The sequence below is a fragment of the Parasteatoda tepidariorum genome, chromosome 7 (assembly GCF_043381705.1).
Source record: "Parasteatoda tepidariorum isolate YZ-2023 chromosome 7, CAS_Ptep_4.0, whole genome shotgun sequence".
In the NCBI taxonomy this organism is placed as follows: domain Eukaryota; kingdom Metazoa; phylum Arthropoda; class Arachnida; order Araneae; family Theridiidae; genus Parasteatoda; species Parasteatoda tepidariorum.
Window position 1 is genome coordinate 60,662,637 of NC_092210.1, and position 20,136 is coordinate 60,682,772.

Sequence of the window (20,136 nt, forward strand, 5' to 3'; positions counted from 1 at the left end):
ATATAATTGCAACATAATGATTTCTATAATTTTTGTAAAAATTTTTTTTTTTAAAAGCTGAACGATAAAATCCCTAACTAATGATGAGAAAAAGGTGCATACCTTAAATGTGTTAGGTGGACATTGCTTCATACATTTTCTGTTATAAACCACATGACGACAAGCTATGCATTCATCAGCTAGTTGTCCGTTGCATCCTCCTAAACACTCCTGATGACAACACTGATGTTTTGTTGAGCAAGTTAAATTTTGATATTCACAGTCTACACCACAAACTAGAAAACATAATGAATTATTCTGTTAAAAACATACATTTATAAACTTTATTTATAAAATTTATAAACTTTACAACATGAACATTTAAAAAAATAAATTACGCCTGCTCTTTGAAATTTAATGGTGGAAAAACGTTATTTTTAAGAGGTAAATTTAAGTGCAAATTCTGAAATCAATTTAGAAATGTAGCCAAAAGCATCAGTAAGAATCGCTTTTATTTCTGAATGTTTCAGCAAAAAATTTCTTTAACATGATTCTGATTAGGTGACATTACCATTAAAAAAATTCTTTATTTTTGATAGCTGAATTACTTTAATAAAAAAAAAATTTTTTTAAAAATAAATAAATAAATTTGATGGTGTTGGTGCCGCAGAATAATCCCAAAGAAAGGACGGAGTAAAGAATTGGGGTCTAAAACCGTTGTGACCTGTTGTTGTAAAACCGTAACACAATAAATAACACAATTAGTGCTTTGAACAGGCAACACATGTATACACAAACATAATCTTTATATTTCTAATTAGTGTAACTTAATAAGATTACAAATTTAAAAAACAACTTCTGACTTTATTTCAGTAATATAAGGTCAGGTGAAGTAAAGTGGGTATATGTTTTAAAAAAAACCCATCTATTTTCTGCTTTTAAATTGAGATAATTCATTTAATATTTTTAGAAACATTTACTGGGATTGAGGCAAACATTTTTATTTCAGTTTCAGTAACTGATAAAAAAATTCATGTTCATCATCAACGTTATTCAGTATGCTAGTTTTAAGCTGTTAATAAACTTTCTTCTTATATCATTACAAACTGGCAAAAACTGCTTATTTTAGTTCAAACTGGTTGAGGAACATCTAAAGAATATCTACATAGAAATTTGAGAAAAAATTTCAAAATTCTATTTATTATGAATTGTTTTCTGAGATTAAGAGGTTATATGGTTAGGCTTAGCTAAGTGTTGTATTATGGATGGTGTTTTCTACCCAAGGGAACGCTGCAAGCTCCATACAGCCTATACTTCCTGGTTACTGTTTCTGGTGTATTTTAAAGCCATTTGGCTCACAACGTGATCATTGTGTTTTGAGATTCTTGCAAACGTGGTATTTGATTACATATTACTTGTGCTTACAATGCTAACAACACTTGTGTTTACAATGCTAAAGGCGCTAACACTAACGTAAGATGGTGCACAGCTTGCAACAAGAACAATCAGTTATTGGCGATTACAACGCTCGAATACGCCATCTGGGGAGAGACCGGTTTCATGCATTTGGCCCTTCTCCCCTTCCTCTTACCAACCACTGAAGATATTTTACGTCAGCATTGTGGTCGGTGTGGAATTCGTATCGACCAGCCATCGCTGGGATTCGAACTTAGTTCACCTCATTGGAAGGCGAATGCTCTATCTCCCACCAATTAATTAGCATATTTAAGATTAACTTTTTTGAACCATACTCAGGGCCGGATTAACCTATAGGCACACTAGGCACGTGCCTAGGGACTACGAAAAACTTGGGAGAAAAAAAATTTTTGACAAAAATAATTTAGCTTTAAAAACAACAAGTGTATTTTGCACAAAATTATGAAGATACAAATAAAAATATAATATTTTTCGGTAATAAATTATTTTGCATAATCTTATGATCTAATATAATACTTTTTTGTGATTTTTGGATTCTTGGAAGGAGAAAGATCTTTCTCCTTCTGCATTTGATCCAAGAATCGACTAATATATTCTTAATGCAATGTGAACGTTAGGAAAAGTATTCACAAGTTTATCTTTAATTTGAGCCTTCAACATTTCTTGTGCAGATTTATGTTCATACAAATTTGAAAATAGTAAAAATTCATCTACAAAGTTTTCCTCTAAATCGGATGAGTAAATTTTCACCAAATTTTGCGCTTCTAGTTTAATCTCAGATTCTGACAAATTTTTGTGAACAAGAAAACCAAAATTATCGTACAAATCACTGTAAGCTTTACGCCCTTTAGTCATTTCTGAAATTAATACTTCTAAAATGGCGTAATACGTTCCTGACAAAACGTGACTAACATTTTATTAAAATAGTATTAAATCATTTTTTTTCTATTAGTAAACATTTAACCTACCTTGCAAATTTATTTATAAATAATGTCAAAAGATTTACTTTTGACAATGTTAATTTCCTTCACTGAGTTATCATAGTAGTATCATGAAAACTATGAAGCTATTTGTAGTATAATTATTTCTTGTAATTAATCTTACTATCAATTTCACTGTTTTCTTTGCTGGTTTGTTGTTGTATTGTTGACGAGAAGTGTTTACCTTTACATAGTTATTGATCGAACTAATCATAATGGTACGTATTATCGATATCAACTGCAATATCGGCAGTATGTCGGTATTGCAGATAAAGTTCGATAAACAAATTTTTAAATTAAAATCCACATTAATAAAAATGTTAAAAAAAATATGCAAGAAAATTTTAGCATATATTTTGAAAAGAGGGGAGGAGTGGGGGAAGGAGGGAAGGGCCTCGAAAACGGCTGTGCCTAGGGCCCACGAAAGGTATAATCCGGCTCTGACCATACTTATAGCATGTTATACGTGAAAAGATCATTAGATCAAAAATTAATCAAGTGCCCAGTTTTACATTTTGCACACTGCACGTTGATCAACTTACCATCTACAAACATACACGTTGATCTCACTCAGCATGAGACACTGCTAATTTCATTATTTTTACTTTACAGCAACTCTTAAACTTCAACGTAACCCAAGATCACAGAAGAAAATTCTCTTCTTTACTTCAAAATATTTTTAACAAACAAATCAGAATGAACTTAGATCTTCAAAACTAAACTGCAATTTCCATATTAAAAAAAATTGACAAAAATTTCCTCTTGCTCTATTTTAGAATAGAAGTTATAATTATTTAAAATAAATAAATAAAAAGATAAAAGTTAAGGTCAAACCTTTTTGACACGCATGAGAATTCCAACACAACTTCTGCTGGCGATGAGTTTTAGAGCTGCTGCTAACATGACAATCCATTTCAGGACAAGTATTCGGACACTGTTCATGAGCTTTATTATCTTTGATGAAATGACCGTTGCGACCAGCTTTTGCAATCAAATCCCAATCGATGGTATCCACATAACACAAATGAGCGTTTTTTTCAATGCGAACAGATCCACGCAAGATCGTTGTTAAGCTTGTGAGTCCAACATCAAGTATGGCACGAAGTTCATAGATAACAAGTGCATAGTTATGAAACAGTACATCACCCCTGATGACCGTCAAATTTGGAAAGAGTTTAGATAATGACTGAAGGCCTTGCACCCTGTACAAGAGGAGGTAACCCGTAATTTCTTTGAGCTTTGGAAAAGTCATGTTTTCAAAGTCTTTGCTTTCTGCGTTGTCGATAAGAAGAATTTGTACAGAACCTTCCACGACAGAACAGTTTTCTAGTTTACTAAAAGATGACACTGAGTTCCGTATGTCCACGTCTAGACAGACTGGAAAAGAATTTAAAAAAACAATTGTCAACACAGAAAATTATTTCATATAAAAAAATAATAACATTGGAGCAATCAAAAATAGTAAATAAGATATTTTGAAGAAAATATAGTTCATACCCTACATTGACATCCAGAAGTAATTTAAAAACGTAAGGTTAGAAAAAGTCAGTTCTGACATACTAGAGTAAAACATAGAGTTTCAAACTGTGGAAAAATTTTTTTAACAAAAAACCGAAATGCAAACAAATTATGAAAGGATTCCTTAGAATTATGGGAAAGTTATCCTGCCATAACTTGTTTGCATTTTTCGATATTTTGAAAATATATTTTCAACCTTTGAAACTTCATGGTTATCTCTAGGTTTGTCTGAATTCACTCGTCTCTTAATTTTAAATATTAATGCACCCCAATGGAGATTAAAGCAGAATTTGCGATGAAAAGTATCTCCCGCGCTATAGCGTCCTAGAGAACGCAGGATCGCATTGCTCTTTCATCTATAAAGGTAATTTTAAAAAAAATGGAAAAAGTGAATTTAGGTAAGTCTAAATTAAACCATGACATTACAAATGCTGCTTTGTTTTCTTCAAAATATCAAAATGCAAACAAATTATGGCAGGATAACTGAAGACTACGCAGTGACGAAAGTAATCCTGTCATAATTTGTATGCAATTTTATATTCTGAAGGAAAAAAAATTTCAGCATTTGAAATTTCACGGGTTTGAAGTTTACCTATACTCAGTTTTCTCTAAACTTTACAATACTAATAAAAGTGAACAAAGCCTCATTAAGCGTACACGGGGCCCTAGGCCATTAAAATTTTTGGGGCCCTTAGCTAAAAAAATTTTCTCGTATATTTTTTATTTATTCAAATATAAAAGTATTTATATGTCTTCTCATTTAAGAAAGCATATTTAAAATTAAAATAAATAATAATAAATTAAATTTTACTTCATTTTATTAACTTAGAACTAAAAATAATCATAACATTTTGAAAAAATTTGAACAATTATTGTTTCTCTTAATTTTCCTAAATTTATTTTCAAAAAATCCATTTAAAGGGGGCCCCTAATCATTGGGGGCTCCAGGCCATGGCCTAGTCTGGCCTAATGGGTAATCCAGCCCTGAAGGTGAAAGAGAATTTCTCCCATCATATAGCATCCTCTTAAGGGTGTTCTAAAGCAGTGTTCCCCAACCCCCGGTCCGCGGACCGGTACCTGGATCAAATGGTACCGGGCCGCCCATTTCACTGAAACTGAATTTAAATTCCTAGGTTTATACCACAAATTAAAAATATCTGTGTTCCATTAAAATTTTATTTATTTAAAAAAAAAGGGCCCCCGAGGCAATGACATAAATTTTTAAATATTTGTAATGTATCATTGTCTTCGATTACCCCAGATGGAACCGTCATATTGCAAAGAAACAAGCTCAGGGTTCTCAATTAAATAACTTTATATTTATTTTTAGCGTAACTGTATTTTATTTTGAATGCGTGTTTAAATACAATTACATTAAAATTAATAAATCAAAATAATCTAAAATGTAAACAATCAATGTCCCCCACTCAGTGGGCCGCGGTAAAATTATCAAACGTTGACAGGTCCGCGGTGATAAAGAGGTTGGGGAACACTGTTCTAAAGCAATACCGGAGTAAACGAGAATTTATGTTGACAATATGTGTCTCCCCAATTTCCAACGTTAATCTATGATGAATTATATGTACTTAAATTCGCGATTAATTACGCCACTAATTAAAAGTCAGAATACTTTTTTTTTTCAATAATTTAGAAAAAGTTTCCCTTAAAAATACGCTTTCAACGAATTAAAAAAAAACAATCAAATATATTTGTGACTTAATAGGGAATTTCAATACATAAAATTAACTCTCTATACATTATAATGGCGATTGCTATATGGAAGAAGTAGAATTTGAATCTAGGACACCTTTAGTATCAGAATGTTAATTTTGCTACTTTTAGAAAGCTAAGTTAATGCTCAGATTTATTATTATCTGTCGAAAGAATTTAGTTATAAAATGAAGCGCTGTTACGGATTACATAACTTAAATTATGATGGAGACTTATGGTTAAAAGAAAAGAAACTTTTAAGAAGATTTAGATGGAGGGAGGACTCCATCTCTGTTTTACATAGTAAGTTCGTTTTATAAAATATATATATATATATATATAATTATATTTTATATATTAATATAGCTCTTTTTAAACTATATTTTTTAGTTTAACTATTTCAACTGAAAAAATTGTTACTGCTTCGAATATTTACATTACTTTTGAATTGACTTCAAACTGACCACACTAGCAACGCAGTTATCATGTCTATTTTGTGATGAAAAAGTGGTTGAATGCAAAATTATTACACATCAAGCACAAATTTTGAAGCAAAATCTAGTCAAGTCTTTAGCACGGAAACAACGTTCTAGTATCACTTAAATATTTTGCAATTTGTAACAAGTATATTTTTCATATAAATCGGCTTAAATCACAATATCATGAGAACTCGTAAGCCAAAATTTGCACAGGTTGCGACACCTTTTCGGTCAAAACATCAAAACATACTTTGAATAATGAAATTCCTCTGCAAATTTTAGTCATTCAATTAAACGTATATATAATCACTTTTTCATAAAAATCAATAGCACATTTGTAGATTTAGGTCATTGCCCGGTATTCCTTACAGTAATGTCTTTTTTTAAGGTTAAGGGTTTTTGCTTGATTATACTTACCAATTCGTTGATACATTTAATCTTAATTCTAATGTGTATGACAATTTCTTCTTCTTCTTTTTTTTTTTTTAAATATTCGGCGATTTCTTTTTGAAAATTCCCACTCATATCGAGAACCGTAAGAAAAATGTTAAATCATAATTAATTTTAATTGCGACTAATCACAACTAAATTTTAATTTTAAGAAAATTATTATTGTCCATACTCTAATAAAAAAAATACGATATATTAAAAAAAATCTTTTCACATAATTTTGCTGTTAGAGTAAAATCAAAACTAATGCAGCCTTGTTTTGGCATGATAATCAATTAGCCAATTTAAAAACAGAAACCTTCCATCATTAACGCAATTTCCGCAATTTGACGAACACAACTCTCCGAAAGGGAAAGTGTTTGGGGCGTAGGCGCAAGCATAAAGTACTATCTTACGTAATTTGTTCTTCATAATAAATAGGCCAAATTCATAATAAATAAAAACCAAGACTATTTTATCAGGGTAGCTACGAGTACAAGCAGGAGGGGAAAAAAACTACATTTTTCCAGGCAGATTTCATCTAATTTCTCTGATTTTTGTAAACGGTGACAAATATTTTAACTTTTCAGTTATGCCGTATTCTTATGCAAAAAATATGTTACAAAACACTTATACTTGAAAGTTGAAAATAAAGATTGAGTTGAAAATAATTTAAGTTGAGTTGAAAATAAAGATTCATTTATTTACTTATTTGAGAAAATTTTTAAGACTCTTTTTTAGAAAAACAAATACTGGACTTTCACGTACTTTAAACTCAAATTCATTTCCTTCGATTTTTTGGGTTTTTAATTGAATTACCTAAAATTTCTCTGATTTATAAAAATTTTAGGACTTCTATTTATTCCGTAGCCATTCTGTTTATAAGCCATTCTACTTCATTCATTTCCCTCGATTTTTTGGGTTTTTAATTGAATTACCTAAAATTTCTCTGATTTATAAAAATTTTAGGACTTCCATTTATTCCGTAGCCATTCTGTTTATAAACCATTCTACTTCAATCATTTCCCTCGATTTTTTGGGTTTTTAATTGAATTACCTAAAATTTCTCTGATTTATAAAACTTTTAGGACTTCTACTTATTCCGTAGCCATTCTGTTTGTAAGCCATTCTACTTCATTCATTTCCCTCGATTTTTTGGGTTTTTAATTAAATTACCTAAAATTTCTCTGATTTACAAAAATTTTAGGACTTCTATTTATTCCGTAGCCATTCTCTTTATAAACGAGGTTTAACTAGTTTAAACTTCTAACACGTCATTTGTCTCTGATCTATTTTTTTTCTTGGTTACCTTGCAATAAATAATTTACCTTTACCTAAATTTACTATTGGCAGTGTCAAATCCTTGGAAATGTGTCAGTTCTTGTTATTGTAAGTTAAGAATAGAATAAAAACATGATCTAAAAATAAAATAGAAAACGAACGTTCTCATTCGCTTAGGATGGAGTCATGTTTTTAAAGAGAAGGAGAAAAAAAAAAGAGAGAGAAATAGTTAACAATACGATAATCAAATGAAGTTTTTATTTATTATGGATCAATTGCTTGATTGTTTATCTTTATTTTTGAAGAAGAAAAAAATACACCAGGGGTTATTACTTTTGGTATAAGGTTATGGTTCTGTAAAAATATCAAAAATCATAAGAAACCGAAGTTTTCAAGGAGTTATTATTTTAAAATGATGAAATAAATACGTCATCAGTTGGCCATCGAAAAGTTCCGCGAAGATTTGTTGGTTTTAAAGAAGTCTTGTGAAGTGTCCGTTTTAACGATTAAGAAAATTGTGCCGTTCTTTAACGGTTCTAAATTTCTCATAAGTTGACTCCAAAATAAATAATTAAAGTTAATTACAAAATTTAGATAATTTTTTTTTACAAGGTATGAAAAAAGGAGAGCTCATTTAAGTATTTATTAATTAGTTACGAGCACAGAACACGAAATTTTACGCACACAGTAATTATTTAAAAAAAAAAAATTTAGTTTAAGTGTCCGTATTAAATTAAGTGTCCGTTTAATGCAAATACCCAATTATATAGATAATTTATATGTAATATACTTCATAATTTTTACAATAAACACCTGCAGCATTCATCGCCCGACTCCTTAAAATTAATCAGTAAAAACACTTTTCAAACATGCATATAAATTTTTTAATAATTTTTAGAAAAGAGAAATTCTTGATCTTATAAATATTACATTGTACAATTTAAAAATATATTTGTGAATTAGAGCAGTTTTAAAATATAATAGTAACTAATTAAATGAAAATGTATATAAATTTAAAATAAACTAGCATTTTCATAAGGTTGTGTCAACGGTTATTTATTTTTTCTATTCATTGCTGAAAACGAGAGTAACTTTTCCTATTCGGTAAAGTAAGTATTTCACAATGACACTCTGCTTTTAAGTATTTAAGTTATTTGCTTATTTATTTTCAATATTCTTTACTTTGGTAGCGTCCCAAATGTTATAAAGTCACTAATGCTATGTAATCACTGTAAAGTGACCCCGCCCCCCCCCCAAAAAATTAGTTTTCCTTGAAATTCTTTGCTGAATCAACTTAAAATTGTCTAATACTCAATGACATACTCATTTTTATTCTTAATTTACTGTTTGCTAAGAAAATTTGGATTTGTAACTTTTGCCCTCTTAATTAAATTACAAATTTAAAATAATGTAAAATAAAGATTTCATTTCGTTTGGTATATAAAAACTTATACGCCTGCAACTTGCATTTTGTCTTAAATTTGATTGCTAAACATATTTTTCTTGGAACCAAAATTAATTAAAATTTGTCTACACTTCTTCAAACATGATGCGAAAAATAATAAATTTAAAAGAGAGGGGGAAAAAAACATGATTTATTTATTTATTTTCTGTTTACATTTTCAAAAACTATCAAACAAAAAAAATGAGCACGAAGTAAAAAATAATTTTTATTTATATTTAATAAGAAATAAAAATATGAAATGCAGAAGAAAATAAGATTCTATTTAAAAATCGTTTGAAAGCAATAAAATAATAATGAAGCTTCTAGCTAGACAAACGATAAATGAATCTTTCTGATAACCTTTCTATGTTAGACGCCGACCATGATATTGTTTACAACTTTTGAAACGAAACGGCAACCCACCTTTTCCTCCCTCTAGCGGCAGCAACTTGAAAGTAGGTCACTGGGCTTTTTACTCAATTCAAAGATCAAGTTCTTCTACCGCCAATCGGCGAACAAGGGAAGTATATTTTATTTGCAGAATAATAATATCTGCTTTCCTCCTCGTCGCGGAGTTTATTTCCCAGACGGAGAGAAAACAAAAAATTTCACTGAGAGCAAATGATTATTTTTATGACTTTCGTCTCAGAAACTGAAATATCAACAGCTTAGAACATATAAATCTAAATGATGTAATATTTGAAGCATTTTCTTACAAAAATACCCTACCTTGCCTTTTTATCAAAATTTAAAACTATGAAAAAATATCTAATAGTCTCGAAAGAAAAAATAAAATTATTTTTTATTTAACTCAAAAATAAAAAAACGTTTATGAGTGAAATAGAAAATGAAATAATTTAGAATCGTAAAAGAAGAGTAATTTTTTTCCCCTACCTTAGTTATATGCGCTATTCCAGGAAACTGATTTTTTCCGTAATAATTATTTATTATTTACTGAAACATAAAACTTGTAACTTAGAAGAAAAAAAAGGCAAAAGCCAATTTAACTTCAATTTTGGAGTATCTCATCAATTAATTATCTTTTTTTCTTATATTTATATTTTATGAACATAAATATACTATTTTTTCCACATAAAGATATATCTATCCCTTCTCCATTAAAAAAACCTACAACAATTTCGCAGTAAGTTATCAATATATCGTCGGTGAGCTTTTAAATCTGGACATAGCTCGGAAAAGCGCGTTTTCGAAAATGGGCATAGCTCAAAATGAACGTTTACAAATATGGACACAGCACGAAATGCGTGTTTTCGAAAATGGACATAGCTCGAAACGCTCGTTTACGAAAATGGACATAGATAATTACAAAAATGGACATAGACTTAAATTTCGCGTTAAGAAAATGTACATAGCGTTTAATTTCGTTTTTTACACCACAGTTGGGCGCCGATTACAGTACTCGATTACATCTGTAAATGATTACAGATAATTATTACTATAATTCACTACTTGTAATTGCAATTACAGATAATTACGATTATCTGAATGGATCTAGATATCAGTACAAGTAATCAGAATAACATATGGTCATGAATAGTTGCAATAACATCAAAAAACGATTACAGGTAATTATACCTTCCAGTAATTAAAACATGATTACAGATAATCATAATTACACTTAATCTTGATTATAAGTAATTAACGTATACGAATCCATTATAAATTCCAATTATGATATATATGATAGGAGATACATTTAAAGTACAATATAGATAGAAAGTATGCATGCATACGCATTGTAGGTATGTAGAGTGCGCAAAAAAAAACGGACTATCCCGAATAACTTTTGATCTTATGATCGGATTTTCACTTCTAGTATTCAATCTTAATGTTATGAGGTGGAACGTCAAATATACTAATTTATTATTGCAGACGATATTTTAAGTTATGAAATCAGAAACAAATACATACTTTCTCAGAAAAAAACATACTCCCCCCCCCCGACAGATCTGGATTTCTGACTCCTAAGATATAAGGGCTAGCTGCAATTTAGGGAATATGGTCCCCAAATAGTTTGGTCAGAAGAGCGGTCCAAAGTTTGAACCCCTTGATGTTAATTTTACTTTTTACACATTTCGCCATATCTCGAGAACTTTTAAAGTAAAATGAAAAACTTTTGCAGAAAATTTTAAAAATAGTTTGTCCAAAAATAATTTTATGCAAAAATTAAATTTCATTAGATATTTATTATTTTATTTAATAATAGTGGGAACACTTATGAATTAAAATACAAACGATTTTTGCACATAATTTTAAAGAATGTAATTTTACATATAAAGACACAAAGTTTGAACAAAATAGGTTGAATAGTTCCTGAGAAATCGAATTTTAAATATACGACTTCTTTAAAATTCTAGTTCTCAGGAGCTATTGAACCGATTTTGCTCAAAATTTTTATATTGCTACGTAAAATTACATAATTTAAAATGATGTAAAAAATTGCAAACAAAAATTTATCAAGTCGTTTGCTTTAATGACACAAAAATTTTTCAAATCGCTTAAAAAGTTCTCGAGATATGGCGAAATATGCAAAAAGTAAAATTAACATTAAGAGATCCAAATTTTGAAACGCTCTCCTGACCAAACTATTGGAACCACATTTTACAAATTGTGGCTACTCCCTGTATTTTAAGGGTTAAAAATACGAACCTCTCGAAAAAAGGTATGTTTCTTCAGAGAAAGGATGCTTTTGTGTCTGATTTCGTAACTTAAAATATCGTCTGCTCTTATAACTTAGCGTATTTGAGGTCACCATTTCCATTTGATTCCCATGAGGTCGCGTGTCCATTTTCGAAAACGCGCATTTCGAGCTATGTCCATTTTTGTAAAAGTACAAAAAAAAAGTCTATGGATTACTTTGGAATTCCAAAAGTCTAATTATTTTTGTAAGATACGTACGTGATTTAGATATGGTTTAACGTTTTAGATTAAGGAAAATACCGTTATCTAACTTATTAAAGTTTTTGAACACATATAATATATTTTAAAATTTAAAAGTAAGCATGTACAAATTCGCTGTAATTTCAGCTTTCTCAGCTTTTTTTTTTTTCAGATAAAATAACAGTACAATAATTAAAATAATTTTTGTATATGATTTAATATTTAAAATTATTAAAATATATTATTTAAGAATAAACATAATCAATTAATTAATGTAATCATATTATTTAAAAAAATAATATATTTTATTTGAGATTGCAAGAAAAAGAATTATAGTTCAATAAATAAAATGAAAGAAACATTCTCCGAAAATTTTTTTCAAAATATTGAAAATTCGTCGTAAAAACATTTCCGAGTACTTTCTTTTATTTTAAGAATAAAGCTTAAACAAAATTTATTCATTAATGATGATCGTAAAATTTTATTTCAAATAAAGAATTTTTTAATTTTATTTTTAAGTATTATGTTATAAAACTGAGAAATTCAGCTATCAATCACAGAATGAATGAAGATTATTATTATATAGCCTTCTAGCAGAGTATAAAGGAGTAAATCTGTAGCACTATATAAATATAAATCCAAATTAGTCTACGACCTCAACAAAGTCAGTCAAAGATTATTATTGAAAAAATTCAGTTTTATCTCAGAAATGTGTAAAATTAGCATGTAAGATAAGGCCCTAATAAATAAAAACTTTATGTTGTTTAAATTTAAGTTGAGTTTAACACAACAATACCAAAAAATGTAATTTGGACACAAAAACACGTGTCGCATCAAGCTTGAAGAATTTTCTTTTCTTTTTAAATTTTCAAATTCCTACATATTTACTTTATATACAATATTCTTTTATCGAAAGTTCATCAAAATAATTTTTTATTCTAATAAAGATAAATAATTAAAAAATAGAAACTTTCAACAGCTCAAAATTTTTACATGTTTTAAGCATAAGCAAAATAAGTAGTAAGACTGAATCTAAAAGATCTCAATTTAAACTGAATAATAACAAATTTAAACAAAACATTATAAGCCCAATAGTCAAAGCAAACGTAATAGTCATTATAAAAACACGTTTTAAACATTAACGGAATATGCACAGAACATTTTAATTTTCAAATGAATGAACAGAATTGACACAGATAAATATCTAAAAATTAAATGGTAATAGAAAAAGCAAAATAGTAACGAATGTTTTAATAATAACAGAATAAACAAAACATAATCAATCGTGTGTTGAATATTTCGCGCTATGTTCTTGTACTGTCAGTAAAACAAATTGTTTTTAAGATTAATCTTTCGTGTTTTGAAAATAAAAATAGTCAATTAATTTCCCTCCACTTACATTTGCATGCTTAAAAATTTTTAAAGATATTGCAATTTCTCTTTCTTTTAAAGAAAGTTTCTTTATTTGTCAGAGAAAAGGACAAATTTGTAGTCTTTTGGAATTCGAAATCTTTCAATTAAATTATTGATTTATTTGTAATTCGTTGTAACAATATATGCTAGTAAAAAAAAAAACTTCCAATTCTATATGAATTGTAAGTTGGAACCATCAGACTCGAACTTTTTATCTTCCTTATTTAGCAGTACATTTTTATGCTAGTTTGGTTCTGACACTAGGTTTCAATCGAATATCGACTCACATTTGTTACCTGAAGACCAAAAATTCCTGATAAATTTTGAAATCATCGTTTTTGAAGGCTACAACAGGATTCTGTGAACATAATTTACGAAGCATTGATTGCGTTTGTTGTAGAAAACCATTTATTCCAATATTTCTACTAAAAACAAGGTTTGAAAGGTATCCATTAAACACCCAATCATCTAAATGTCCTTTAGACTTGATGCAATTTAAGCAAGACTTTCTGGAATTCTTAGATAAAATGTCCTATAGACCTGATGCAATTAATTTCAAGCAAGAATTTCTGGAATTCTTAGATAAAATGTCCTATAGACCTGATGCAATTTCAAGCAAGAATTTCTGGAATTCTTAGATAAAATGTCTTATAGACCTGATGCAATTTCAAGCAAGAATTTCTGGAATTCTTAGATAAAATGTCCTATAGACCTGATGCAATTTCAGGCAAGAATTTCTGGAATTCTTAGATAAAATGTCTTATAGACCTGATACAATTTCAAGCAAGAATTTCTGGAATTCTTAGATAAAATGTCCTACAGACCTGATGCAATTTCAAGCAAGAATTTCTGGAATTCTTAGATAAGTTGTTTGATGTTTGAAGTCAAAGTTATCTCAGAAAACTTTTCTGAATTCTTTTGACCTGTTATATTGGAGAGTAGATTTGTGCCTCAGTAAATAACAGCAAAGTTTAAATTTAAGAAAGACCTCGACCTTTAAGACTTGACCTCGAATGAATTTTTTTCCACAGAACTTAATTGAAAAAGCACTGTTAACGCACTTATGCAATTGGCAGCAGTAAGTTGATTCGTCATCGAATCAATAAGATATATTGGTTCTCACGACATATTTATATGTAAATAAGACAATAAAAAACTACAACACACTAGAAAGATTTTATCGACCGGAAAGAGCTTGGAAGCACTGTTGTGGTACGTAGTTGTTGCACTCAAAGACTGACTTAAAAGTGGATATTAGGCGATGTTCGCACATTTCGCAAAAGTGCAAGAAGCAGCAGATTAATCCAGCGATAGGATTATCCTAAAGCGGTAGTGAGGATGTTATTGTTTACGGAAGGTAAATGTATAAAACTTTTTTTCTGAATGTGAGGAGTTGGATGTAAATCAAAATTGAAAACAACACAAACGACGATGAGTACCAATTACTGGAAGCTTGTATGTGTGTTGTTTGTTGCACAGACGAACACTGCTGTTACATACTAAAATTTATCAAGGAATAATCTTTAAATGACGACAAAGAACTGAAAAAGAGAAAATGCAAGGGGAAAAAAAAAATTTTGCAGTCCAATCAAGAAGGGATTTTAAATAAAACCAAGACACTGTCGTCATGCTTTACGATACGATTTGTAGCATTAAGGAAATTTAAAAAAATATTAAAACTTTCTTTTTTCAATTCAGTTAAATTCAAATAAAAACACATCGCTTTTGAAATGACTTATCCGAGATTTTGATAAAAACTTATTTTAATTTTGAGCCAGTTGCCTTCACCAGTTAATAAATAGTCCACATTAAAAAAAGAAAGGAAATGCTTTCTGCGTCTGCCTGTGCGTCTCTTGTGTAACTCCAGAACTGTTTATGGTCATGAAATTTGGACAGCGGATACCATTCGATTCTAGAGATTTTACGATAATTTTAATTAGTTTATTACATTATATTGTTGCTTGTTAGAAAACGAATTGTTCATAGGATAAGTAGCACGAGTGGTTGGATACACATTTTAGATGATACTGGACACACATTTTAGATGATACTGGACACACATTTTAGATGATTCATCCTTTCAATTATTTAAAAGATAACATGTATTTGATCAAAAAGCAGTCTCAATGGGAGTTTACTGCAAGTTCTTTATTAACATTATTTTTCTTTCATTCATTATTCTAGGACCAATATTCCAATATTTTTCGGCTGTGAACCTATTTTTCGGCTGGAAACCAAAGTGATAGAGCTTATTTTGGCGAAATCCCAATATTTAATGAAAAAATTTCATCAGCAGGTGTGAATATATAAATTAACAAAAGTCTAATAATTATTTTGAAAATAAACATGTAATGATCTAAATTTTATGAATTATTTTCTAAATATTTAGTGGATAAATGAAGAAAAATTTTTTCATCATATCGTTTTTCCGATAATAATCTTAAGATTGGTTTTCATGCCAGGCAGTTGAATTCGCAGGCCTGGAGCGGTACCTAGTTGAGTTCTTAATTTGATTTTAATACATCATACCTGCCAACTCTTCCGGATTTTCCGGAAGATTTTATTTTCATATTTAAAGTGGTAGCAATACTCAGGTTATTCCAATTAACTTTTTGAATTATAATGATAATAATAAATGAGTTTGACCACCACTACATATAAATAATTACAATAAATATATGAAAGCATAATAATCCTTGCGCAAGCGAATTTCAACGGGATCAAAATATAAATATATTTTTGAGTCAGATTGTTTTTCGTTTATTGTTTTACAACCACTCTGAAAATCCATTCTCGGAAAAAGTGAAAGTTGGCAGGTATGTAATACATGCATAAACTGAATATTAATTAACTGAAATATGGTTAAAAACGAAAAAGGAAACAAAAAAAAAAAAAAACATAGAGAATGGTTATCAGAAAAACATACTTATTCATTTTCGATTTTTTTTTTAATTCGATTCGAAGTACTAATGGAATTTATCATCAATGAATATCCTTTTCATAATTCATTTATTATGTTGTTAGAAAAAACATTGTTTCGAAATTTCTTCTCCCACAAGCGATTAAATTTAATAATTTCATAAAAATAACGGAAATATTAAATAATAATGGACAAAAAAAATTTTCTAACTCTCGGAATCCCTGCATGGAACTCTAGGGCTCCTGGGAACACAATTTTGAAAAATAAAAGAAGGCAGGGCAAAATCACCGAATAAGCATAATGAAAAGCTAACTATTTTTGTTTATTACAACGCTTTCAAAACATATTTCGATTAAAACTAAATATTGTAAAGACAACTGTGATTAAAATTTTAAAAAAATTAAAGAATGTATTTAAGAGGAATTTAACAGGAAATTTGCTTAATTGTGGTAAATCTTAACTATCATGCTTTTCAACAAAAGCATCATATTCTGTGCCAAATAATACTGAGTATAGTCAATCTCTATTTTGATAAGATCCTACTTCTAAAATATTGCTTTTGTTTAAAGAAATAACCATTAGTGTAAAGTAACCAGGAAAGAAAGAAATTATTCTACTACTACTACTACTAATTATAATAATAAAAACAATAATAATAATAATTGTATCGAAAAATTTTAAGTTTATGTAGTGTCAATCATATTTACATTTTTTTTTATACTCTGTACGAAGACAGAGCATTCAGCTAGTTAAAAAATAAAATAGGAAAGATAAAGTACAGTGAAAAAATAAAATAAAATAGGAAAGATAAAGTACAGTGAATCCCTCAGGAAAGTCCTCCTCTAAATAGACTAAGAATTTTTTTTCCATAGACTGTACTATTCTGGTGAGACCATCAAAACCTCTCCAATCGTCCTGGCAAACCTCAGCACCAAATGCGAAAAAGGTCAAATAAAGAAACACGAAAAAGTATCAAAACAAATAAGTAGATTCAAATGTATTCAGAATATTTGTGAGAGCGTGGCTCTTATTTAGAGAGCTCTTTTTAACGAAGAGATCGACAACCTCATGCTGTAGTCAGAATGCACTAAAGACGATGCTATCAAATGATTTATTTTTAGAGTTGAAAGTTAAATTAGAAAGGAAAAAAATTATTTAGTAAAAACTAAGCATTTCAAACAAACAAATCTCTTCTCTAAATGAAAGCTAAATAATGCTACCGGAAGCTAAAATGAAAGTTAGCAAATTTTTATAATATCAAATTAAATACAAACTTAAAACAAAACAAAAAATAGTTGTTTAGGGGCCGTTCAAAAAGTACGTACATCCCGAGGGGGGGGGGATTTGCTATTTTGTACGGTTTTGTACGATGGGGAGGGGGGGAGGTATTATACAAAGTACGTACATTATAAGCATACACCAAATTTAAATTTGACTTTTTCCTACACACTCCTTAAATAAATATTTAATTTTATTTAAAACATAATTATTTTAATTTTTATGAAACAGGGGGGTAGACTAATAAAATGTAGGTACTCTAAGGGGGGGGGGAGTAAGACCTTATGTACGGTAATGTACGAAAAGGGGAGAGGGGGTTAAAATTTCTCCATTTTTGTGTACGTACTTTTTGAACGGCCCCTTTATTTAAAATAGTTCTATCATTCATAATTGGTAAATTTGTTTTTACATATAATTACATCAGTAGGGGTCATTTTTATTGATGTTAAATTTTATTCATCGATCTGGTTTTCATGACGCCAACACAAGTGGCATTTCCGCGCCAAGAAAATGACACTGAGTAAAATTAAAATCGCTTGCGAAAAATCATGTACCTTCGATATCATTCTGAAGTCAATGGAGGTATCCCCATAAGAACAACCTCCATTAACAATCATTTTTCTATGGAACAGAGAATGGTCGCCCCCGTGAGGTCTCACTGTATTACAAAATCAGGGAATTGAAATAATATTTTTTGGATCGCCACCAGTTAATATTCTAGAAGTTAAACTTAAATTTCTGACATTCCAGTAAGGGTCATTAAGCGTTCATTAATTAATTCTCTCCGCTGTATCTGCAGTGCAGAAGACGCGTTTCAAGTTGATACCGGTTTTTTTAGAGTAAAGAGTTGACATTCGATCCATTCATCACACATAATCGAATCTCCGAGAAAAATATATTCTTAGTCCAACCAGTTCAAGCCGGCTAATGTAGAAAAAAAAAATAATCAATAGAATACGGACATATGAAGACGCAAATTGTAAACATGTTTTATGATCAACATAATTTCTGAAAATTTCCTAAAGTAGCTTGCGTGTTGGCATTGGGGCTGTCATAAAATTAGAGGATTGCCAATAATGCAGAAGAATTAACCATTTGCACTGGAAAGACAAACAATGCGCTTCTAGATGTTTTTTTGTCATAAAATCGCCACAATGACGGGTTGCACATGTCGGCAGGCAATTATCACACAAATAAAAAATAATAATAAAAATTTTTTCCGATTTCTATAAAGCAGCAGTTTCCTATTTTTTTCGGCTACAGAACCATAAATAATTAACCTTCTTTCGATGGAAATTGGACTTTATTAATTAGGTTTATTAAAGTAATAGTGAACGTTTTATTCTATAAAAGACTGTTTTTAAAATATTTAATTACAGAAATGAAGATTTTTCGCCGCTTTATCATTAATAATCTTAAATTAGGTCTTATCTCCAAGAGATAAATTTGCAGTCCTTGCGCTAATCCAGTCTAGTTATAAATTTGTTTTTAGTGTATAAACATAAGGCTGAAAATAAGCCGAAACATAACAGAAGCTGCAATGAGTAAAATAAGCCGAATTATGGTTTACTTCGAGATGAGAACTTAAAATATCTGCTATAAATGTTGAAAATGGTTATTACGGGGAACTTAACTAAAGAATTTATTTTATTTTGATTTTGAAAGCTCAAAAGGAAATACAAATGAAATATTTTATAAATGCTTGTTCTTTTTATAATTTATTCAATGTATTGTAATTAGAAATATTATATTTTCTTTTTAAAAAATGCCATTTCTATTTCATTGGCATTTGACTTGAAATAATTTCATCAAGGCAAACGAAAAATTAAATAGATCATGAATTATAGGTTGTATCTCATTATGATCAGTGGTTTCAAAACTCATCACTGGTTTAAAAAAAAAGTACTAACTCGCGGAACCTTTTTTTCCACGGAACCATAGGATTCCGCGAAACACCATTCGGGAACCACTGCTACAAGGCACCGAACACTTAACGCCGAGCTTTAAAGTTGCAGTCGACATTTTGGCAAGCGTATGTGTGAATTTAGTAAAGAGAAGTCGTATTAATTGTGATCGTACTAAAGTTAAGATTTACAATCAATTAAAAGTGGATGATAAGGTATAAAATATTGCAGCAGACATGTACAGTGCGCAAAAAATTAATGAAATAAATAACAATAATAATAATAACAAACACCCTGAATAACTTTTGACCTATAGATCGGATAATTGCGAGCTATAATTCAAAGTCGTTCAATGACCGAATTAATAAATGTAGACTGTAATATAAGTTACGTAACCCGACAGAAAAACTTATATTCTCTGAAGAAACTTAACTTTTTTTTTTCTTTCTGGATGGATTAGGAT

At 29.5% G+C, this 20,136-nt stretch overlaps 1 protein-coding gene across 4 annotated transcripts in view; it reads right to left on the bottom strand.

Annotated features, from left to right (window-relative positions):
* LOC107443324 (insulin-like peptide receptor) overlaps window positions 1-20,136 on the bottom strand; it is a 142,248-nt gene that overhangs the window by 45,436 nt on the left and 76,676 nt on the right. For all 4 annotated transcript variants that reach the window (XM_016057147.3, XM_016057149.3, XM_016057146.3 and 1 more), the window contains 2 exons: window positions 3,231-3,773; window positions 103-275 (listed from right to left, as the gene is read on the bottom strand). In XM_016057147.3, coding sequence (XP_015912633.1) covers window positions 103-275; window positions 3,231-3,773 — 716 coding nt within the window. The remainder of the gene's footprint in view (window positions 1-102; window positions 276-3,230; window positions 3,774-20,136) is intronic.